Here is a 25,444-nt window from a genome sequence, read left to right as displayed (position 1 = left end):
AATAAGCAAATAAGCACTCAGCGTAGTCTCTCCTTCATTAAATACTACATTACTATAGTAGGGGTGGGCAGAACTTGCAGAGTTTCACTCTGTGGAATTCAGTGGAGTTACATAAAAACTCTGAGAGACTCTGTGGAGGTCCATGAATGGGCAGAAATCAGAACATTGAGCTGCCTGCGCTAATTTCTAGCGCAAGGAGCTTGTTTCACACAGAGAAATAGCAGAAACTTCACCACTCTGCACGGCAGTGGGTGCTGCTGCTCGAGTTGGTTTTGCTGCCATTGAAGTAGATTTTCTACTCAAGTGGCAGCTTTCCCAACATGAATGGTCGTGACATCCCGTGCTGGGAAAATCTCACCAGCTACTCTCCTAGTGCCCAAACATTCTGCTAGGGGACACAAATTCTTGCTCAAGCTCACCAACTTACCATTGGCGAACCACACAGGAGAGTAAACTTCATCATGTGGCAGAGTGCGGAATTTGGCCCGAACTTCGGGTTACATGCATAACTCACAGTGGCCAAAACTTTGCCAAGTCTGGCAGCGGAGCAGAATTTATCCCCCACCTCTATAATACAGATGAAAACCAGAGTGAATAGAAACTATCCAGATTCACTAAATCAAATGTATTGTCTCTTGTTTGTAACTTTGCAGGATATTGCAGTTGAGGTTGTACGTCCTAAAGCACAATACAGTCAGCTCTCAGCATGCTGAAACGGTTGTAATTCAGAATATTGAGCACAGAAATATACAGAAGGAAAAGACATATATATAGATACACAATGGTTTACTATTCATGATTCAATATATATGGACCTTGAAGAAAGATAGTTAGATAGATAGATAGATAGATAGATAGATAGATAGATAGATAGATAGATAGATAGATAGATAGACAGACAGACAGACTGATCAGGGTGCATATGTGTAGAGTTAAACATAGTAAATCTATACTTACCTATATATAAATACCTTCAAATGATTTTGATAATCGATTTTCTGTCTATGATAGGTTAGATGCATAATAGTTCAAATATAATATTCTGTTAGTATACTATAAAAATTGGAACATTTATTGACTCCCAGCCTCAAATGATGATGGACTCTTTTTGGCATTTTTCATTTCAAAGTCCTTGTAATCTCTCTCCTATGGGAGTTGAGGAAAGTAATATCTAGATTTACACAATTTCTATTATGACATCATCAGTCCGAACCGAAGGTTTTTTCTGCACTATTGATGATCAATGGTGTTTTCTCTTTTTATTACTCATTTCGGTTTGCAAATGTCTAATTCTTCCCTCGGGCAACACTTCTACAATTCTTGCCTATAAATCGAAAACTCTTGTGAAAGCCGGTTTGAAGCTTCAAGTCTGTTAACCGAACAGATACATAATTTTAGGATTTTTTTTAACATAGATAGCACAAGGTAGCACGTGTGATATTTAGTGTGGAATCTCAAATTTTCATTAAACAGTGACACTCGAAAGTAATATCCATAATCCAAGTATTCAATTAAGTCCGTTTTAATTAAGTCTGAAAAATGTCAAATGTAAGTCAAAACATGAACAAATCATAAACATCAAGTATTCTTTCGTTTTTGTCACCATCATTGTAAAGAAATCCAATATGTGACCATAAGAATAATTTAAAATTGCCCTCTATTTAGAAGTTACAAAATAAAAACCACCCACAAAAGTGGTAAACACACAGAATTGTAGGCTGAGGTTGCGTTTGACTCCTTTTCTGTATTATATCTGGCAAAGGTGATATCCACGAGGTGAAAAGAGCAGGACTGCTACTGGTATTGTTAGGAATTCGGGCAGCCACGATTAGAGCGAATTGAGATTTTAATGACATAATAAAGGTGCCCTGTTTCATGCTTTCAGGGTTAACGGTGGAATGGCACATGTCTTCTGTAGCATTAGCACTTATGGAGTTCTTGGCAGGAAATGAGGCACTAGTGGTGGTCAGTCATCAACACATTTTAGAGGCACTCAGAAAATCAGGAATACTTCAGAAATCTGTCTGTTCTACTTGTGGGGGATTTCTGACCCATCTAAATATTTCTGGAATACTTCATTTCAAACAAGGTTTATGATATTTGACTTCCAGTTTTAGGGCGCAGGCCTTCTTTTCCGCAGTTTCTATGACAGATCTAGAAAAAGGAAGAACAATTTGCATCAACTGTTCTGTGATTTATGTGATTAAACACTACTGTAGAATCTTCGCAAATCCCAGAGACCGCCACGTGGTGTGGACCACTGTCATACCTACGATGTTACTTGAAATACGAGACCCTCTTGGCAAAGCTAAGCACCAAAATACACAACTGGATAGATCACACAAGTAGGACCCACAAAAGCAGATGCAGGCATGCTACTGTCCTTAACAAAAATGGCCACTGATGCATATCTATTACCAAATGTTAAAATGGAACTACAGACAGACACATTGTTTTGAGTCAGGTAGGTATAACAGGCTATTGCCCAAATTAAATAAACTGCAGAACAAATGATTTTCAGCTGCTAATACAGTGTCACAATCTATCAACAAAAGGGTGTTTTGACTGAATACAGAAATATGTGGTAGTCTGGGTGCCAAGCACTGCATAGCTTTCTACTTGTATGGAATTTAAAATCTTTTAAGCGAAACGCCAACCACTGTGAAGAATGTATACATGGCTACTAGGGTGACCACGTTCTTCCAGTTCATTATGGACATTTTTTCCAGCCCTGATCGTTGGTGGAATGGCATGGTGCATCCTGGGCGTAGTAGTCCTGCATTACATTCATTGAAGTTACTAGACTAACGCTCCCGAAAAAAAGATGTGTAAGTAAAAAGTGGAGAACTGAAGACAGTGTCCGCAATGATCCAGTCAGGGGACCACCCTAATAACTACACAAGAAACAAAATATTACCAGAGATATCGATATGAATTACAACTCAATCAGACCATTATTTTCTGGTACAATCTGCCACTGTCTCATTTGAGTTTATGTAGTGTCTTTTCACAGGGCAACTGTTGCAGAAAAGTCACATTTTCAGTCCCGCAGATATGTAGTAATTTCCAGATCGAGAAGTCGGTATGATTATAGGAATAATGTTTCACACATACAGGAAATTAAGGCCCATATTTATACTTTTTAAGCGCCGCATTTACGTCGTTTTTGACGCAAAATCGGCGCAAACTTACAAAATACCATTTTATTTTGTAAGTTTGCGCCGATTTTGCATCAGGAAACGACGCAAATGTGGCACTAAAAAAGTATTAATATGGGCCTAAATGTAGCCCTGCTCGGCCAATGAGAGGAGTTCAGTTTGGAGCTGGGGCACTTCATGTGGTCTTGTATGTTGTTCACTTACAGGCATTGAGTAATAAAATCCATCAAGGCAGTGGTGGCTTCTGGGATAGCACTTGCATTGGGCATAGTATATAACAATTCACTCGATTTGCCCAGTACACAAGGAGCTTGGTTCAATGCACTGTGGTGAGTGAAGGCTGGCCCCTCTCATTGTGCTCCCATGTTGTTCCCTGGTGCAATAAAATGGCAAATTTTGCCACAGTGCTTGCAGCATTTGGAAAAGCAGCAGCAGTTAACCTTCAGACAGTAGCCTGCAGGGAATCATGAACAGAGATTTAAGTATTTGAGTTTCGAAGCAGAGGGATAGCAACATGCAATTTTTTTTTTCAAGGAATTTTTCTGTCTCCAAGTGGTAGAAACTAGGCCACTAAGCATCTCAGAAACTGTTTTTAAATACTACAGTCGTTTCTGAGTGGTACCAACAAATTTGTTACCAGCTTTGTTAGGCACATAGATAATAACCCTTAAATTTGTTACTAATTCTGTAATCAAGCCTGCTATGGAGACGCATTTCAACAGCCTAGAAAACACATATTTCCGTGAAGAGCATCTTATGTTTGTAATCATATGAACAGTAGTCCTTATTCTACTACCCTGTTGGGAAACGAGTTTTTTCCATGGAGTTTGTCTGGTCTGACCTTTTCCCTGCTTGCCATAAGCACATAGGCTCTTTACCAAGAAGTAACTGGGCAGCCAATTCCTACCAATTGGTAAAAAGCAAAGTGGATGATTGTTCTTTTTGCTTGGGAGCATGTGCTGAATATTATGGCACCACGCGGCTCCAATGTAGAAGCATGAATGCAGTTGTCTTTGATAAATTTGCCTGACACATTGACAGGCTTCAGAAAGAACACCAATTTTACTTGTAAAAGTTCCTCAGTCGTAATGCCCTATGTGTCAAATCAGCATTAAATGAGATCACAAACCAAACCAGATGTTCCTACAGCACAGTCCTCAATGCCGATTAGATAAAGGCCCTAATGCATACAGTGTACCCACAAAGCCTCTTATAAAAATCTGTCCAGCCTTTTCTGAATGTTTTCAAATGAATCTTTTCCCATATAGTCCATTTGGCCTGCCTCCCACTTCTTCCGCTCTTCTTCGGTTCTCTGTTCCTCCTCTCTGAGATGAATGGACAGTTCTGATGCAGAATGGGCGAGTTCGACCTACCAAAGACAAATAAATAAGGAATTAAATACAGTTCTGCACTGATCATATACTGTAAAGAACCAGGGGCCAAATTTAGAGTTTGGTGGAGGGCAGTTATTCCATCACAAATGTGATGAATACTCTGTTTGCTGTATTACGAAACGATAATAGTCAATGGAGATCGTAATACGGCAGATGGAATATCCGTCAAGTTTGTAACAAGTAACTCATCCGCCAAATTCTAAATCAGGCCCCAGGTCTGCAAAGATGTATGGAGAATGCCAGCATTACACAGACAAAGATATTGTAATTGGTGAGCAGGGTGTTTGCACCATTGTGAGTTATAAGGACAGCTGTGTGCTGCAACTGATGCAATGTGAGCTAAGATTTATGCATAATACCTTCCAAACAAAATATTGCTATCTATAAGCCGTCTTGAAGAATTTGTACAACCATATGAAAGACAGAAATAAGAATTACTTATATATCAAGTGAGTTTTCCTTTGCTCTACTAAATATATAATTGAGAAATAGCTTATTCCAAAATACGACCGTAGAGTGCATAGCCTCAGACTGCGAATCATTGGAAATACATGTTTTTGAAATGAAGTTAGATTACTAAAAAGTTTACTTTGGCATCATTAGCATTTCTCTGGCTCAGCAAACAACACATAACAAATATGACGAAGTGGCATTTTTTGCTATTTTGCAACGCTGCACATTTTTGTACAATGTTGTGCAGCAATTGATAAATCTGACCCTAACTTTGTTAGTGTTTGCCCGTAGGTTGACCTTCTTTCAAGGGTGCAGATTTATGCACAGCAACACTTTTTTATGCTAAGGGGCAAATATTGTCCAGAACTGCTTGTTACTGAGATTTCGTTCTTTAGATATATTACTGAATCGAAGATGATGGCGGGGAGCAGTCATTAATTAATTCTATGAGATTGGCTGCATTTAGCCAAAATAGACATCAGAGGTGCAAGGTAAAACATATGAATGTACCTTTCAGTCCAGATGCTACTGGTGGTATCAAGATGCAGAAGGTCAGGAAGCCCACTGACCTGTTGTTTTTTTTCCTCTCACCCTCATAGAGCTCTGCCGGCAGACGATCTCCCAAAGACCTTTCTTTTCCTCTAACATCTACAACACCAACCTTGGACCCCTAACAAATGTTATGTGGTGGCAACAAATCCATTTTCAATTGTTCTACAACAATTCCTATTTATGAATGCCTTTTCTAAAGTAGATATAAAGCATGTGCGCATGCCTTCGAGTGGTCTCCAGTGTTTCAGTTGGATGTCGCTGACTACCCTGGTTGAAAAGGAAAAAAAACAAATCTTGAATACTGCCCTTTCTAGATCAAAGGAAATCTAATTTGCGTCATTATGTACTAATACACCTTCCCCGATTCTTGCAGACATCATGAGAAACCTGTAAGTCATTGGTTAAAACAAACTCTCTTTTCGAAATAAATCAGTATAGACTCAATCCTATTCAGATTAAAAAAATATAACCCTCCTCAAGCCCATTAAGACTCTGGTGGCCACTCTTGCCCCACCTTTAGATGACAAACTCCAATAGCATCCCCAATAATCTTGTTAATGAAATGACAGGTCTAGCAGCATTAAGTGCAGTGAAAACCCGTTATTAAAGGTGGAGGGCCCACCCCTGCCCTTTTACAAAACAAGAATAGTGTTTGTCAGGCTGAGCAAAAGTCTGTCTGACAGACACTCTTCATGGTCGGGTGGGGCAGTCAGGCACAGTACATGTGCAAAATCTGTAGGCACCCAGCAGCCTGAGCCAAACTTTGCCTGGCTGAAGATTTCACAGTTCTGCGGAGGGACCTCTTAAGCCTGGCAAAGCCCATTGAGGTCATTCCACTTGTGAAGAGGGGAAGCGTCACCACAGACTCAGACCTAGGCCCTTCAGTTTAAAGCCCTGAAGTGCACAGGACTGAGTGTCATTTAGTGACGCCTCATCACAGAGTGGGATGCAGTCAGCAACTCTCACCACATCCCACTTTGTGATAACAAGCTCAGTTAATGAGAGGTGGTGGGGGGAACTTGCAGAGGTCCTTTCCTTTCCCGAAGCCTCCAAGAACCAAGAAGAACTTCTACTTCGCCTTCTCGCCACCAGGTCACCATCGCAGCAATGGTAAATTCTTATTTAATGTTAGATGCATGTTTGTATGTATGAATGAAGTTGTGTGTGTACATGTGTGCTGTGAATGGGTGTGTGCGTGTGCTTGTGTATGGTGGGTGTTATGTGTGCACTTGAGAATGGATGTGTGCTTGTGCTTGTGTATGGTGGGTGTTATGTGTGCACTTGAGAAAGGATGGATGTGAGTGAGTTTGCTTGTGGATGAGTAAGAGTGTGTGTGCGCTTTTGAGGAAGACAGTCTCAGGTGTGTGCTCACCTGACCCCATCACATTTTAGAGCTGGCCCTGATTAAGTGTGCTTCCTCTAATGATTGTATTTGTGCAGGAAGGCATGCCTTCTTTCTTTCATATAAACAATCCTGCCTCTAACACAGACACACTCGCACCAGGTGCAAGAGTGCCTGTGTTGGCGCTAGACTGCCTGAAATGAACCAGCGTAATACGAAAGCAGAAGTAGAAGGCCCATTTCTGCTCTCTCCCTTTCACACAGTGCCTTTCTTCATTGAGTTGCATGAATGGTTAGTAAATATGGGCTTTAGTTTGCAACATAAAATCCTCCAGACTGACATTTTATCTGTCCCACGAATGCAGTTTAAAATCCTAAAATCCCACTAACTCTAATATTTCGAATCAGCACAAGAAACTAAAATCATGAACTCGTTTTTGTTTAAGTTACATTGGAGTGTGCAAAAACGTCTGTGAACTGACCGGCTACTTTCTAAATTCTGCACATTAAACTGTAATACACCAATTCAAGGAATATGAAATCACACATAAGACAACTGTGCCCTACTTTTTGTTTCACCCTTTTGCGCTCCAAAGGGAGATAAAAACATGAAATCATGCATCTGAAATTAAATCACTTGTTTTGTAGTCATTGAATAAGCAGCTACTAATCGCCAGAAATGTGCACAAACTACACGATCAATGAAAAGCACACTTTAGAAAAAAAACACATTTCATGAGTGTGTGTTAGAAACCATCAACTGATTACAAAGCCCAGCAGGGTTAAGTCATTGAGTGATAATTGATTTCGATCTAAAATTAAAATTTAATTAGATGAGCGGTCTCAGATCTGTACCACTTCACTGACAAGCGACATATATTATTTGGCAAACAACGATGCAACACAAACGGTTGCAAATACCAGGTCTAAGGTGGGATCCAGAGGGACAGGCTGTTGTACAGTTCGCTGCTCGTCTGGCTCATACTGATGGGATTCAGCATAATCTTGCTCAGCTTGTTGCTCATGCTGTTAAGATGCAAGGTATTAGTTGTGTCTCCAGCTTCAAAGAACGTTTCACACTATGAACACCTAAGAATACATTGAAATCCAACACCCATGGAAAATTAAAAAAAAATAACATTCAGCTTTTACTGAGGTGCTAGGCAGGCCACGGTTATGGATGGAAGGCAAATGATTTGTTCGTTGAAATTGTCCAATACACCTATGTCCTCGGAACATGCTGATGACGACGACAGACACAGAAGTATGGCATACCATTCTAGTCCCCTATCATCACTAACCTGCATGTATGTTCGTACTAAGACTCACATTACGAGTCCTCATCATACTAGCGATTTGGATGGAAACATGACTTTCTGCCTAAATCAGTATTGCATGAAATGTGGTAATACCCCATGCGGTATTACTGCATGAGATGGTACTGTGGATAATACCAGAGAAAATGCAACAGGTCAAACCTGGCGGAATTCTCCTTACCTAAAGACACGCAATTTGGGAATTTCACCTGAAATTGCTCTAATAATGTTAATTTTAATGTATTACTCACCAATCAATAGGAGTTTAAAAGCAAGTACTCAAATTCACTCTATATTTTTAAACAGATAGTAACTGCATTTGTGAAGTGAGTCGCAGCTTAATTCATAGTTAGGTTTTACATTTATATGCAATGGTAATCCCTACAATAAGAACAATCTTACCAACTACACTGCCACCTATTAAGCAGGGCTAAACAATTCAAAGGAGCTGGGACTGAACTCACATTTATATATCAAGCATTTTGAATGCAACAGGTCTCGCATTTACTAGAGTTAGATCGCGCCGCAAAGTAGTCCGGACACCATGCTGAAAGCATCGAGCCTCGTATGTTTTTAGTAGTTTACCGGTGCTGTGTAGGTGGGCTAAAAACCGGAAAAGGCATGAGGTATGCATGTCTTTCACAAATGAAAGCAGGCAGATTTTAAAAGGCAAGCCCACGAACCAATGAAAGTGACTGACGTGACATGGGCGTGATTGGAAGCCCAAAGAGAGATTACAAAATGGAACGGAGCACTTAAAAACATTCCAATATGTGGGAAACCTGGTATTATGTTACAAATTAAGAAAAAACGAGATCAGACTTAACACTTTACTTGAAGTTTGCTCTTTTAAAGGCGCCAAAAGGATATTTGTTTATGCTATCTATCACTGACCACTGACCAAGAAGACAGATGCAAAACGAACCAGTATAACACACATAGGGGGTCATTCCGACCCTAGCGGTAACACCCGCCAGGGCCGTGAACGACGGAAAGCATCGCCAACAGGCTGGCGGTGCTTTCCTGCCCATTCTGACCGCCGCGGTCAGAAAAGGGGATCCGGCGGTTTTCCGCCGGATTTCCCCTGGCTGGGCAAATCCTCCATGGCGGCGCTGCAAGCAGCGCCGCCATGGGGATTCCGACCCCCTTCCCGCCAGCCTGTTCCTGGCGGTTTTTACCGCCAGGAACAGGATGGCGGGAACGGGTGTCGTGGGACCCCTGGGGGCCCCTGCATGATTTTCACTGTCTGCATAGCAGACAGTGAAAATCGCGATGGGTGCAACTGCACCCGTCGCACCCCTGCAACACCGCCGGCTCCATTCTGAGCCGGCTTCTGTGTTGCAGGGCCTTTCACACTGGGACGGCGGGCGCTCCCTTGGCGGGCGCCCGCCGGCCCAGCGGGAAAGTCAGAATGGCCTCCGCGGTCTTCTGACCGCGGAGCGGCCAATTGGCGGTTCCCGTTTGGCGGGCGGCCAGCGCCGCCCACCAAACTTGGAATGAGGGCCATAATGCGAAGTTGCCAGGAACATTAGGAATTTTTCCACTGGACCATGATCTAGTTTTTTTTTTAGAGTAACGGGATGCTGCTTGTCACCCAGTAACTCTACCACCTTACAATTTCCTCCTCGCTAAATTTACCCCTTGTTTAAAACTCAAGAAAAGGCCTTTGCCTAGCCCTTCAAGGTATGTGGAAGCATTTTGAGTTATGTTGCTTTCATCTAATATTTTATTGTCACACATTGTGTTGTGTTCCACTCAGAGCAGTAAAAACTATTAATTCTGTCATCTATTACCAATTTTAGATTTCCTTATTTATACATTCATAAACGTTTTCGGTTCTTTGAAGTGAATTTAACAAGTAGGGTTCATAAACCCTCAATTGCCCCTATTTACCAAATTATTTATTAACATCGATGTTTCTACACAATAATGCGAGTGTTTTGCTTTTAAAATTGCAGCCTGAAGTTGTTTGCAGTTGCAACCCACCACTCCTCTGTGCTAGGACTTTTCTACCATCCTTTATTTGCCCCCTCCCTTCTCCAATTCCACGTCTAAGTATTATCTTTGTGAGGGGGTAGCCGCCTACCTATTGCTTCGACTGACCATTAAAAAGGTTTTGGCTGAAAACAAAGCACAAGTTGAATGGTTATGACAACTGTTGTGTTTTCAATCTGCTCAAATGTAGTCTGTAAAATATGCTGACAATCGATGCAAAACATGAAAATAAAATAAATCAGCAAGCAAAAATACGAAGCAAAACTTAAGATACTTACTGAACAATACAAAATATACCATCCTGTAACAACAAAAAGCAGTTATGTTCTTCGAAATAAATGGCTGCACAATACATTTATTTTTAAGTTGGACTGGCGCACAAGAAAAATCGTGAAATTATGTGTTTGATAAATTTATCAATCCACCAAAGGGACATTATGTTATATCTTCCCATATCATTCCAAATGCTATGGGGGTTTTGAATAACAAACAGGAAACGAGCCGACCACTTTGGAACACTATATTAAGTTAGATCATCTTCATGCAGTAATGAAGAGTACATTTTGGACGCACAATCTGAAGCAAGACCGAAATGAAAGCCTCCAGGTGTCAAGAACATGATGCTGACATCCTGGAAGTCAGGTGAAAAATATACTGAAAGAGTCTTTTGAATTAGAAGGTGGTGCACAGAAATCTGAGAACTTCTGACTTACATTTATTAAGACCTTTGTTACTAAATGGCTATAAATGAGCAAGTGCTTCAGCCGTTATTCTTCTCTTTTTATTATTGCTAGGCCTGGGCAGAATTGTATTTACACTGAAGTATTCAGAGTAATTTCAGTCATTCTGTGCTACTCTTGTGATGAAAAGTTGCTGAAAATTATGTCATTACACCCTGTTAGAAATGGGATCTTTGGTTGGCAGTCAGGTTACCCCCTGTCCAAGCAAGGACCCTCGCTCTAGTCAGGGTAAAGGAGAATCACCCTTGGTTAGCCCCGCTCAACCCCTTGGTAGCTTGGCACAAGCAGGCAGGCTTAACTTCAGAGTACTAGGTGTAGAGTATTTGTGCCAACACACACAGGGGGTCATTCCAACCCTGGCGGTCGGTGTTAAAGCGGCGGCCAACCCGCCAACAGGCAGGCGGTCAAAAAAATGGAATTCTGACCCTGGCGGAAACCGCCAACAGAGCCCGCCACTTTAACACTCCGACCGCCACGGCGGGACAAACAAACAGCGCGGCGGTCACCGCCAACAGACAGGCGGGTGCCAATGTACCGCCCACCCTATCACAACCCACCAATCCGCCACCTTTTCCGGGGCGGTAGCCCCGCCGATAAAAACACGGCGGAAACAGCCATTTCAAACGGAAAACGCTCACCTCCATACACCCCACGAGGAATCTGGACAGCATGGAACCCGAACTACACATCCTACCAGCTATTGCCTTCCTGCTCCTCTACCAGGAGCACGAACGCCGGCGCAGAAGACAACGGTGAGTACTGCACCTACGACACAGGGGAGGAAAAAAATTACGGGGACACACATATGCGACACACCCACCCTCACCCACAACTACATACACATCAATGCAGAGCAACAACTCAGAGTGACACCCCCAAACCCCCGGAAGAATGCAAAGACAAAATAAAATGATCATGAAATTTGAAGTATATTGTACGGCTAAGTAAAAAAATATATCAAACATCTATAACCATATATACATATGTAAATTGTCCAGTCCAAATTGGGTATTAGCCATTGTTCGTGGGCCAATGGGCCTAAACACATGGGCAAAGCCCACACAGGATACCCGAGTCCAATGGAGAGAACACTGCAGGGGCATCAGATAGCAAAACTACAGGCACCTCAGGGGGAAGGGAAGGAGGGGCACCTCAGCCAGATGAGTCCACGATGCCAGATCCACGAGGGGCCTCCATGGCCACTGTTCAATCCTGGGGAGTGCAAAGCCACAGTCTCACAAGTCCAGACAGTGGGTGGATTGCCCACTGTGCCATCCTGGGGAGTGCAAAGCCACAGTCTCACAAGTGTCTAAAGTGGGTGGATTGCCCACTGTGCCATTCTGGGGAGTGCAAAGCCACAGTCTCACAAGTCTCTACAGTGGGTGGATTGCCCACTGTGCCATCCTGGGGAGTGCAAAGTCACAGTCTCACAAGTCTCTACAGTGGGTGGATTGCCCACTGTGCCATCCTGGGGAGTGCAAAGCCACAGTCTCACAAGTGAATTACAGACTCCACTGGTTCTGGAGGAGGCATGGTGCCCAGAGTGCTTCGTGCAGCCCTGCCCAACACAGATGCCGGCCTGCCCCTTCTGCCAATGGGCCAGCAGTGCTTGAGACGGCGGTGCCCAGCGGAGCGGTGCAGAGACGGCGGCGCCCAGCGGAGCGGTGCTTGAGATGAAGGGCCCAGCGGAGCGGTGAAGAGACGGCGGTGCCCAGCGGAGCGGTGCAGAGACAGCGGTGCCCAGCAGAGCGGTGCAGAGATGGCGGTGCCCAGCGGAGCGGTGCTTGAGATGAAGGGCCCAGCGGAGCGGTGCTTGAGATGAAGGGCCCTGTTCAGCGGTTCTTGAGACGCCGGTGCCCTGTTCAGCGGTGCTTGACTTGAAGGGCCCTGTTCAGCGGTTCTTGACACGGTGGTGCCCTGTTCAGCGGTGCTTGACTTGAAGGGCCCTGTTCAGCGGTTCTTGACACGGCAGTGCCCTGTTCAGCGGTGCTTGACTTGAAGGGCCCTGTTCAGCGGTTCTTGACTTGAAGGGCCCTGTTCAGCGGTGCTTGACTTGAAGGGCCCTGTTCAGCGGTTCTTGACTTGAAGGGCCCTGTTCAGCGGTTCTTGACACGGCGGTGCCCTGTTCAGCGGTGCTTGACTTGAAGGGCCCTGTTCAGCGGTTCTTGACTTGAAGGGCCCTGTTCAGCGGTGCTTGACACGGCGGTGCCCTGTTCAGCGGTGCTTGACTTGAAGGGCCCTGTTCAGCGGTTCTTGACTTGAAGGGCCCTGTTCAGCAGTGCTTGACTTGAAGGGCCCTGTTCAGCGGTGCTTGACTTGAAGGGCCCTGTTCAGCGGTGCTTGACACGGCGGTGCCCTGTTCAGCGGTGCTTGACTTGAAGGGCCCTGTTCAGCGGTTCTTGACTTGAAGGGCCCTGTTCAGCGGTGCTTGACTTGAAGGGCCCTGTTCAGCGGTGCTTGACTTAAAGGGCCCTGTTCAGCGGTTCTTGACATGTGTGTCCAGGTCACCAGATCCGGCCATTACATGGATTTCACCGCCACCTGGCATGTGCCTGCCGGGGCCCTTCGTGCACATCTGTCTTCTCGCTTGCGGGGCCCTCCTGTGCTGCCGGCCCGGGCCCGTGGGTGTCCTCCTGCACACCTGGAATGGGGCTAGTGGGGCCCTCCTGGGCAGCTCGCCTGCTGCCGGACTTGTTGGGCGTGCTGCCCTTGCCACCCTTCCCTGCTCGTCTGTGGCCCTTTCCTCCCTTTGGCGGAGTGCCAGGTGGCACACCACTTCCTGACGGTGCCAGGGTAGTGCTTATGGAGCCTGCTGTCTGTGGCCTCTCGTGCCGGGCACTGGCTTTCTTGGCTTTTTTTCCAGGGGGTGGGCTGGCCGTCTCTTTACTGCTAGCCGAAGTAGCTGGCCTTGAAGGTGGTGGACTCCAAAATCCTTTGACTATTGTCCTTGTAGGTCCAGGTTTTGTGGTGGCTGAGGTGCTGACTGGAGTCTTATGAGATGGAGGGGGTGGGTCAGTTGTTGGGAAGAGGTCAAGGTTGGAAAGGAAAATCAATTTAGAAAGACGGGTAGTTGTAGTGGGTACGGGAGCGGAGGAAGAGGATGTGGTTGTAGGAGAGTCAAGTCTGGTGTCTTTGGGTGCAGGTGCTTGGGCTGGAGGCTGTCGTGAGGTGGATGGCTGTTGGGTGGGTGGCTGCCTGCGTTTGTGTGGTTTGGAAGAGGGGGTGACAGACACACTGGGAGAGGACACAGGGGACGTGTAAATGGTAGTGAGGGTGGTGACTGCACGTGTGCGGAGTGTTCTAGTGGGTGTGCTGGTGATGGACGTAGTGGCTGAAGATGTTGTGCATGCAAGTGTGAGTGGAGACGTCACAGGGAGGGAGGAGGGAGACGAAGAGGAGGGGGACACAGAGGAGGCAGTGGCTCTTGGCATGTCTGCATGTGGATGTTGCTTGTGTGAATGCTTGTGTGATGTGTGGTGCTTATGTCTGGATGAGCTTCCCTTGGGTGTTGAGGTGTGTGCAGGCTGGTCTGTAGGTGTGTCTGGGATAGGCAGAGGTACAGGGGAGTGGGACTGGGTTGAGGAAGTTGGAGGAGGGAGGCAGGAGACAGGGACAATGGCTGCTGTCAGTGCTGAGGCCAGAGCGTTGAACGATCGCTGATGGGCAGCCTGACCAGAATGAATGCCCTCCAGGTATGCATTACTCCGGTGCACCTCCCTTTCTACACCCTGGATGGCATTCAAAAGGGTAGACTGCCCAACAATGAGCGTCCTGAGGAGGTCAATGACCTCCTCACTGAGGGCAGCAGGGGTAACTGGGGCAGGGCCTGAGGTGCCTGGGGCGAAGGAGATGCCCACCTTCCTGGGTGAGCAGGCACGGGGCGATCGCTGAGGGGCTGCTGGGAGGGTAGAGCTGGTGCGCTGGGTGGCGGCTGTACCTGTTGTTGCGGTGGGCACGGATGTTGCCGCCACCACAAGGGAGCTCCCTTCCGAGGACGTGTCTGTGTCGCTGGTGTCACCACGTGTCCCCGCTGTGGAGCTCCCCTCACCCTCCATCTCACTGGTGAAATCCGACTCAGTTGCATGACCCTCCATGGCCATGTGAGATGCAGCTCCCTCGTGCTCCGATGACACTTCTCCTCCGCCTAATGATGCTAATGCACACATGAACAGGAAGAGGAAAAAAAAAGGGGGGGGGGAGAAAGAAACACATTTTTAGTGCATGCATTGGCGACACCGTTGGCGGAGAGGACAGACACAGAAGCCCCCTGCACTACGCCACGCACTTGGGGTACACTACTCAATCCGTGGGACATGGCCTACAAGCCTATGGACGTCAACTCCACACATAGGTGACACAGGGCCATGAATAGGTGTACTAGGCAAACTACAGAGGTGGGGGGCGGGGGCACAGGGCCATGCATTACGGAGGGGCCTAGCCTACAGAGATCGCCCTGGCCTAGGGATACCCACAGCCCTCCTCCCCCACCCAGACACCTCCACTGCGCGCAATGTCAGCAGTATGTGCTTGTACTCACCCCCTTGTGTCTGCTGTGATGTCCTCACGCGCCCATCCAAATCGGGGTAGGCCACCGCCAGGATCCGGAACATCAGGGGGGTCAAAGTACTACTGGCACCCCTCCTACGTTGGGAGGCAATCCCCAGCTGAGCCTCCGCCGTCTTCCTGCTCCAGCGGCGGATGTCCTCCCACCTCTTCCGGCAGTGGGTGCCCCGTCTGTTGTGGACCCCCAAGGTCCGGACGTCCTTGGCGATGGAACGCCAAATGTCGATTTTCTGATGGGCGCTGACCTATGTGACATGTACAGGGGGAGAAACAAAGCATCACCTTCTGCATGCTCGATGTGAGTGGCCCTCCATCCCACCCTTGCCATGTGGCACATGCTCTCATCTGTCGTTTGATGCATGCCTCAATCGCTCCCCTCCCCACCATCTTTCATTCACCACACTCAACACAGGCATTGCCCACAAAGCATGGTCCCAGTGTACTTACCTGTTGGTCTGGAGGACCGTAGAGTAGGGCATACTGCTGGAGGACCCCATCTATGAGTTTCTCCAATTCTTCAGAAGTGAAGGCAAGGGCCCTTTCCCCAGTCGCAGCAGCCATTGTCTCTTCCAGACCGAGGTCACAGCAGCACTTGCAGTATAGGTCCTCTCCTGTGGATGATCAGGTATCGAGTGATTGAGCAGATAGAAAATGGCGGTCATGCCTGCGGCGGTGCGTACCGCGACCGCCGGCGCACATCGTCATTGGCTCCTGAAACCCATAGGGTTCAATGTTAACCAAGGCGGCTTTGCGCCGCGGTCTTCGACCGCCTACTGCCACGGTGTGCCACGCCAGCGCATTGACCTTACATCCAACTGTCGCACTTCACAGGTCAGGCAGCCGCCATTTCAAGGGCCACATGGCTTAATTTCTACTGCGTCACACATACCTAGGCCTTGCATCGACACTCATACAAGCCATTCAATGCATTGAGAATCGTGTACTGTGCAAGCTGTGGGAACGTACCTGTGGGTTGATTGACTCTGTGCTCGCTGTTGTCCTTCCTAGGCACCGTCCGCTGGGACTTGCGAGGAGATGGTGGAATGTTCCCGTGTACAGACCGCTGGTGGACCTGTCGACAATGGAAGAAAGACATGTCATACTGACATACAGGCTTGACCGAGCCACTATACAGGAACTGTGTGCCCAGCTGGAGCCAGACCTGATGTCACCCATCCGCCAACCCACAGGGATCCCCCCTCTAGTGCAGGTTCTGTCAGTACTCCATTTTTTGGCAAGTGGGTCATTTCAAACAACAGTGGCCATTTCATCAGGGATGCCTATGTTTTCCAAGGTGTTGTCCAGAGTGTTGTCTGCCCTGATGAAATACATGCGGAGCTACATCGTTTTCCCTGAGGATTTGCCTACAGTGAAGGGTGATTTCTATGCCCTTGGACAGATTCCCAACATCATTGGTGCCATTGATGGGACACATGTGGCTTTGGTCCCCCCCAGCAGGAGTGAACAGGTGTACAGGAACAGAAAAAGTTATAATTCCATGAATGTCCAGGTGGTCTGTTTGGCTGACCAGTACATCTCCCATGTAAATGCCAAGTTCCCTGGCTCAGTGCATGACGCGTACATCATGCGAAATAGCAGCATCCCTTATGTGATGGAACAACTTAAGAGACACTGTGTGTGGCTAATTGGTGACTCTGGTTACCCCAACCTGTCGTGGCTACTGACCCCAGTGAGGAATCCCAGGACAAGGGCAGAGGAACGGTACAATGAGGCCCATGGGCGTACTAGGAGGGTGATCGAACGGACCTTCGGCCTCCTGAAGGCCAGGTTTAGGTGCCTCCATATGACAGGTGGATCCCTAATGTACTCACCAAAGAAGGTGTGTCATATCATCGTGGCCTGCTGTATGCTTCACAACCTGGCTTTGCGACGCCAGGTGCCTTTCCTGCAGGAGGATGGTCCAGATGGGGGTGTTGTGGCAGCTGTGGAGCCTGCGGAGAGTGAAGAGGAGGAAGACGAAGAGGACGACACAGACAACAGGAACACAGTAATACAGCAGTATTTTGAATGACACACAGGTAAGAATCAACACCGGAATTTTACATTTACTTACAGTCTCCTGCCTCTCTACTGTCTGAGTTTCCCCCAGTGTATGTTAACTGAGTTGTGACTTTCCCTTCCAATTTCAGAGATGTGGGCCCCACTGCGTGACCTCTGCTTTGTTTCCCCATGGACTACAGCTGTGTGACAGTGGTATGTTGTCATCACAATGTAACTGGACTTTTTGGCACGGTTATGTCTAATACATTTGTTAAAAAATACAGGCAGACTCCAGATTATTTTTGTGCAATAAGTGTGTTTATTAAAGTGCTCAATTTTGGGAAATGGTTGAAAATCGGTGATGGGTGATGGTGGAGAAATGTCCATGGCAGAGTCCAGATTCTCAGTCTCACAGGTGCATTGTCCATATGCCTGTGGAAGGTGGAGCTGGGGCAGTTTAAGGTTGGACAGGGTGACAATGTGGGACAGTGGGATGGCAATCAAGGGGTATCCTTTCCTGGCGGGAGTCTTGGCATCCTACTCTGTCTTCTTCCTAGATCTCAGGCCCCGCCTGCGGGGTGGTTCTCCTTCTGCAGGGGGGGGGGGGGGGGTTCTGGTGGCCTGTTGTTCTTGTGTCGGGGCCTCCTGTCCACTAGCGCCGGCGGAGGTGGTAGCCTGTTCTTGGTCCATGCTAGTGACAGGGGCCCTTTGTGGTGCCACATGGTCCCGCAATGTGGTGACAATCTGGTTGAGAGCCACAACGATGGTGCCCATTGCGGAACTGATGTTTCTGAGTTCTTCCCTGAACCCCATAAACTGTTCCTCCTGCAGTACGTGGATCTCCTGGAACCTGGCCAGGACCGTCGCCATCGTCTCCTGGGAGTGGTGGTATGCTCCCATGATGGAGGAGAGGGCCTCGTGGAGAGTGGGTTCCCTGGGCCTGTCCCCCCCCCTGTCGCACAGCAGCCCTCCCAGTTCCCCTGTTTCCCTGGGCCTCCGTCCCCTGGACCGTGTGCCCACTACCACTGCCCCCAGGTCCCTGTTGTTGTTGGGGTGGTGGGTTAACCTGGGTGCCCTGTAGTGGTGGACACACCGCTGATTGACGTGTCCTGGAGACAGAGGCATGGGCCCGCTGGGTGGGTGCTGTGCTGGTGTTCCCAGAGGGGGGTAGGTCTGCTGTGGCCTGTGGCTGTCTGAGGGGAGCCGACTGTCCCGAGGTCCCCGATGGGCCGGGCTGGTCATCTGGGTCCAGGTAGACAGAGCTGCTGTCATCACTGGGGGCCTCTTCTGGGGGTGGGATGGACATTTCTGGACCCTCCTGGGCGGTGTCGTGGCGTTCGGGTCCTGCAGGGGTATAAAAGTATGGTTATTGCTTCTGTGTGTGCCATAGCGTGCAATGGGTGGGTGCCCGTGTACCCCAGTGCTGGCATTCCCTTGTGGGGGCTGTTGTGACAGTGGTTTGTGGGGGGGATGGGTATGTGCAGTGGGCATGTTTAGGTGATGGGTGTCCATGGTTTGTGGTGGCATGCAGGGCTTGTTGTTGGGATGGGTGGGTTGTGATGGTGAGACATTAGCAAGGAGGATGTGTGATGGGGGTGGGGGGGAGGGTGGGAGTATGAGTTGGCATGCTGGTGGGTGGGGGGGATGAAGTAGTTGAGATTAGACGTACCAGAGTCCATTCCTCTGCCTACTCCTGCAAGGCCCTCAGGATGCAGGATCGCCAAGACCTGTTCCTCCCATGTTGTAAATTCTGGGGGTTGAGGTGGGGGTCCGCCGCCAGTCTTCTGCACCGCGATGTTGTGTCTGGATACTATGGAACGCACCTTACCCCGTAGGTCGTTCCACCGCTTCCTGATGTCGTCCCAATTTCGTGGATGCTGTCCCACAGCGTTGACCCTGTCCACTATTCTTTGCCATAGCTCCATCTTCCTGGCAATGCTGGTGTGCTGCACCTGTGTCCCGAAGAGCTGGGGCTCTACCCGAACTATTTCCTCCACCATGACCCTGAGGTCTGCGTCTGAAAACCTGGGGTGTCTTTGGAGTGCCATGGGGGGGTGTGAATGAGGTGTGGGGTGGTGTTTGTGGTGATGAGTGTGGTGAGTGTGGTGGTGTGTGGTGTTTTGTGCGTGGATGTTGTGTGGGTGATGGTGTCGTGTGCCTCTGTGTGATGGTGTCCTCTATTCTGTGCTGTCTCTCTCTGGCCTTCGTCTCTGATTTGTGGTTGTAGGGGTTTGTGGGTGATGTGGATGTGTGTTTTATAGTTAATTGGGTGTGTGGGAGTGTTGTTTGTATGTGTATCAGGTGTGTGTATTTCAAATTGTCCAATGTGGATGTGTTTTGGAGCTGTGTGTGTATTTTGACCGTGGCGGTGTGTACCGCCAATGGAATACCGCGGTTGAAAGACCGCCGTGGGGATTCGTGGGTCGGAATGGCATGGGCGTATTTCTGTTGGCGTGACGGTGGAGGTTTGGTCATTGCCAGTTTATCGCTGGCCGTTGGTGTGGCGGACTTTTGAGGATGTCGGGTTTTTGGCGGGTCAGAATGACCGTGGCAGTTTACCGCGACCGCGGAGGTGTTATGGTGGTCTTCTGACCGGCGGTAAGCGCCTTTTACCGCCGAGGTCAGAATGACCACCTCAGTAACTCAGTGAAAACACTACAAAATGACACAACACTGTTTTAGAAAAATAGGTAATATTTATCTAAACTAAACAAGACCAAAATGACAAAAATCCAACATACACAAGTCAAATTATTAATTTAAAAGCAAAAGAGTCTTAAATCCTTGAGAAAACAATAAAAACACTGTTAGCATTGAAAAGTACCTTGGTAGCATCCAAATACCATGCACGGGCGAGTGTGTGTTGAAAAAGGTTAGCGATGCCTCGATGTCTCACCACAAGCGAGACTGTGCGTCGTTTCTCCTTCTCCAGTCGGGTCGGCGTGTGTCGGTTTTCCTCTCTGCAGGAGAGCGATGCTTCGATCCGGTCAATCACTTGGGTCCGGGCAGGCGTTGTGTCATTTTTCCGCACCCAGCAAGGTTTGTGTCGAAAATCCTGCCACACGGTATTAGCAAAACCTCGCAATGTGGGTTGCGATGTTATCAGCCTCCGTCAGCGGGTGTTGCACGCCGTTTCTCCAGCTGCGTGCGTCGATCTTCCAACCGCAATGTCGGTGGAGCATTGACTTCTGCTGCAAATCCGGTGACACGTCGTTTTTCAGCTGCTTCTCAAAGGTGCGTTGATATTTTCCCTTAACAGCGTTCTGTGTGTGGATTTTCAGTCTTGGTCTGCCAGTTTCACCTTCCAAGGCCCCAGGAACTAGATAGGGCACCACTTGGCAGGGCAGGAGTCTCAGCAGAGAGTCCAGGTGCTGGCAGGAGAACTCTTTGATGGCCCTGAGACTTCATCAACAGAAGGCAAGCTCAGGACAAGCCCGTGGAGACTTCTTCACAAGCAAGAATGCACAACAAGGTCCAGTCTTTGTCCCCTTGCACAGGCAGAAGCAGCAACTGCAGGATAGCTCCACAAAGCACAGTCACAGGCAGGGCAGCACTTATCCTCAGCTCTTCAGCTCTTCTCCAGGCAGAGGTTCCTCTTGATTTCCAGAAGTGATCTAAAGTCTGTGCTTTTGGGTGCCCTTCATATACCCATTTTGGCCTTTGAAGTAGGCTTACTTCAAAGGAAAGTCTCTCATGTTTGTGAAATCCTGCCTTGCCCACGCCAGACCCCAGACACACACCAGGGGGTTGGAGACTGCACTGTGTGAGGGCAGGCACAGCCCTTTCAATTGTGAGTGACCACTCCTCCCCTCCCTCCTAGCACAGATGGCTCATCAGGATATGCAGGCTATACCCCAGCTCCCTTTGTGACACTCTCTAGAGAGAGGTGCAAACAGCCCAACTGTCACACTGACCCAGAAAGGGAATCCACAAACAGGCTGAGTCACAGAATGGTTTAAGCAAGAAAATGCTCACTTTCTAAAAGTGGCATTTTCAAACACACAATCTCAAAATCAACTTTACTAGAAGATGTATTTTTAAATTGTGAGCTCAAAGACCACAAACTCCACGTCTACCGTTCCCAAATGGAATCTACGCTTTAATAATATTTAAAGGAAGCCCATATGTAAACCTATGAGAGGGATAGGCCTTGCAACAGTGAAAACAAATTTGCCAGTATTTCACTAATAGGACAGCTAAAACACAGTGTATACACTGCACCCTGCCCAGTGGGTACACTTGCCAAGTCGGATTGGCAGTTAATATCTGCACACATTGCAGTGGCAGATCTGAGCCATGTTTACAGGGCTACTAATGTGGGTGGCACAACCAGTGCTGCAGGCCCACTAATAGCATTCGATTTACAGGCACTGGGCACCTCTAGTGCACTGTACTAGGGACTTACCAATAAATCAGATATGCCAATTATGGAAATCCAATTACACATACTTTTTACATAGGAGCAATTGCACTTTAGCACTGAATAGCAGTGGTAAAGTGCCAAGAGTAACAAAAACAGCAAAAACAGAGTCCAGCACACATCAACAACCTGGGAAACAGAGGAACAAATTTAGGCGAGACCATGCCAAGGATGCCAAGTCTAACACACCGCTAGCATATTTAAGAATATTTTGGGGCACAATTTTTAAACATTCTCTAAATGTCAAGGAACTTCAAATTTGAGGAGAAAAACTAAATTAGTATTCTCAGATTGATTAGTGGGAACAGTGCAGGAGCATCTAACAGAATATAGCATGAATGACGTGTGACTTCAATTGAATTTAGAAAAACTCCAACCTTCCTAATAATAATTTTTTTTTTTTTTTAATTGTATTTGTTTACAAGTTAAATAAAATGTCTTATCATTTGTGCATGTGTTTGATGGAATGCTTGTTTCTGTATTTTTTGTGTATTGTTTTGGGGTTCAAATCATCGAAGGTGCTTGAACCTGGGTACCCAACTTCCACTAATGGCTCACTGGGGGGTTCCCGGATTCCAATAATGTTTCTGTGGGGTTCCCCAGGTTCCATTAATGATAAAAAGGGGGTCAACAGAAGTCAAATGGTTGGGACCACTGGTCTGTTTCATTCAGCATTATTTTCTTAGTTCAAAATGCATCTTTGAGTCTATTTTGGAAGCAAGGATGTATTTGGCAGTAAGAAAACAGTGTTAAATGCGGAATTACTCTTGTGTGTTTCTGCATACTTTATATACCCACCCCAAACATTAACTAAACTGTGATCTACATTATTTTCTAAAATTGAATCTCTAATTCACAAACAATGCACCTTAGATCTAAATTGGAAATAGCTGAGACGAGCGTTTGATTGATGGTAGCCTTGTAGGTTATATTTTGATTAATTCTAGTTCTCATTATTTAAATTGGTTTATGTCTAGCTGAGGTTATTCCCTACAAAATGACTCAAGTTTTCTGGAGATATTTCTTCTTTGTTTACTCCGTCATTATACTGAAAAGTTTCACCTTTAAGCTGTGCTTTTGGTATAAACTATGAGAAAGGCCACAGCGGTACACCTCTAAAGGTAGTTGAAAATAAATACAAACATATAAGTTGCCTATTTATGTATTTTTACTTTGTATGCCCTCATTTAGATTGATGCACAGAAAATGGGTTGAACAACAGCAGCATTAATCGAATCAGACCCTTACAGGAAACGGTGGGAGAACACCCAGGCTGAATCTTATTCATTTTGTACAGTTCAAAAACACATTATTCTGTTAGGACCCGCTTTGGCTAGAGATTCGTCTGGTTGTTTGCTTCTTTATAACAAGAATATAGCATATTCCTCTGGAGAGAAATATCAAAGATTATTGGACTGTGAAATTTTCACATCCCCGATGTGACACGTTTATGTGTTGTATACTCTAAAATCATAACTGAATGTAAGCCTTTGCTTTCTCCATTCTCCTTCAGTTTAACATTTCCAGAGCCAGATATGTGCACAGACCCAAAGTAAGCCAGAAATGTAAAGGGTTCTTAATTTTCAAGAGGTATACCATTACAATTTTGGATCCAAAATTGCATTCATTCATTATTTTGGATCCTGATCCTTGACTCTGAATTTATCACAATTTGGGATTCCCTTATTTCAGATGACAAAAATCAGTCAAACAGATAAATATATTATTCTTATGTATATACAGTACCTACTTGTGGTCACCAGTAGGTAGTTATAGTTAAGACCAAGCTTCCATAGAATAAGTGCTTTTTTGTTTTGCTAATAACTTTGGCATCGTTTGACAAATCTTTACGAATTTTTTGAAACTAGTGTGCCATTCCATTACAGCTGCTGATTGGAAAGTTTCAGGGTGATTCATCAAGGGTGGGCAGAGAAAAAGGGGGAGGTGCCAAAATTTCCCATGCAATTTCCCAAAGGGATTTTAGACACGACTACACCACGAATTGCTGAACAGAATTGAACCAAACTTGGCAGAAAGCTAGATCTTGGTCCAGAAAGAGGAACATTTTGTAATTTGATGTAAAACTGTTCAGTAGTTTTGGAATTATTAATAAAAAATGATCTATGTATATCTAGAATGGACCCACTGTGGTGGATCCGCAGATCCCTGCGCCAATAGAAATGCTGTCTTTGCCTGGCACCACTTTAATCAGGAAGTGGTGCCAGCTATCTTGGAACTTGGCCTGAGTGCCAAGAAACATGCAAAAAATCCCACAAGAGGGCAGGGAGGGAACAACCTGACCATGTAAGCCTGGTGGTGGAATCCCACAGGGACTACAACTGCAGCCCAAAACTTTTTTGTTGCGGCAATTTTGCAGGAAAATAAAAAAATAAAAAATAAGACAAGTGCAATCTCCCACGCTTGTCTTTTTTTAAGCCCCCGGGGAGGCCAGGTCAAGGGGGGAGGGCTTATTATTAATATTATTATAGAAGGAGAGGCTGCTCATGGCCCCTCCTCCCCTGGTATATTTTGGTATCAGGAACCTCATCCCCTGGGCCGACTGATATTGAGAAGTGGGAAGGAGGCCACATGCCCCCTTCCCCTGGCCAATTTCGGTTCCAGCGATCCCATCTCCAAGTGCCCACCTTATTAAAAAGTTGGAGGGGGCATGTGGCCCTCCAACAGGACCAAGTTTGGCCCTGGATCCGCCATCCCCACGGTCCGGCTATATTGAAAAAATGTGGAAGGGTGCGCAGCTCTGCTCCTTGGGCTGATTTCAGCCCTGGGGACCCCATCCCCCTTGGGGGCTGGCTTACATGCCAAGAAGTGGGAGGGGTTGTGCGCCCACCACCCTGAGGCATTAATGGCCCTGGGGACTCCATCTTCCAGGCCAGCTCAGGTTGGATCCCAAGGAGCCCACTCCCAGGACATAGCGGTTTCCCTGCCCATATTGGCATGGAATCCTGTGTTTGCTATTGCTTGGAGGGAGCAACTTCAAAACGCTTGCCGAGCAGAAGCAAAAACTAAGGGCCTGATTTAGAACTCGGCGGACAGGTTACTCCGTCACAAAGTAAGGAATATCCCATCAGCCAAAATCTAAATTTAATTGTTAGAATGGGTTTTAGAATATAGCGGACAGGATATCCGTCAATATTGTGACGAAGTAACCCTTCTGCCAAGTTCTAAATCAGGCCCTAAGTCTGGTGCCCAGTAAACGGGAGAATTAAAAATGCTCCCAGCCACTGGGAGTGGACTTTTCATCTGCTTCCCTGCCCTCACTGAAGGGGGCAGTGAAACAGGTGAAAAGATTGCTGCCTTCTGCAGGGAACAGCATTTTTAGCTGTTCCCTGTGGGTGGGAGCAAAGCCGGCTCCCACTAGAGGCAGGAACTGGCTAAGGCCGTGGGGGCCTTGTGGTCCCCTTGCAGACTCTAGCCACAATGTGGTGGGTGCCCCAACTGGGCACCAATGCACCCACTCTTTGTTGGCAGTCCCCAGGGAATGGGATTCCCC

The 25,444-nt window shown here is 46.9% G+C and overlaps 1 protein-coding gene across 4 annotated transcripts in view; it reads right to left on the bottom strand.

The window, feature by feature from the left end:
- Positions 1-1,506: 1,506 nt before the first annotated feature.
- GYG2 (glycogenin 2) overlaps positions 1,507-25,444 on the bottom strand; it is a 271,963-nt gene continuing 248,025 nt past the window's right edge. For 2 of the 4 annotated variants that reach the window (XM_069205089.1, XM_069205091.1), the window contains 2 exons: positions 7,820-7,924; positions 1,507-4,527 (listed from right to left, as the gene is read on the bottom strand). In XM_069205089.1, coding sequence (XP_069061190.1) covers positions 4,369-4,527; positions 7,820-7,924 — 264 coding nt within the window. In that variant the 3' untranslated portion in view covers positions 1,507-4,368. The remainder of the gene's footprint in view (positions 4,528-7,819; positions 7,925-25,444) is intronic. The other 2 variants (XM_069205092.1, XM_069205090.1) reach the window with 1 other exon arrangement.

This window comes from Pleurodeles waltl, chromosome 8 (assembly GCF_031143425.1).
Source record: "Pleurodeles waltl isolate 20211129_DDA chromosome 8, aPleWal1.hap1.20221129, whole genome shotgun sequence".
Taxonomy (NCBI): domain Eukaryota; kingdom Metazoa; phylum Chordata; class Amphibia; order Caudata; family Salamandridae; genus Pleurodeles; species Pleurodeles waltl.
This window is presented reverse-complemented; position numbering and strand designations above follow the sequence as displayed.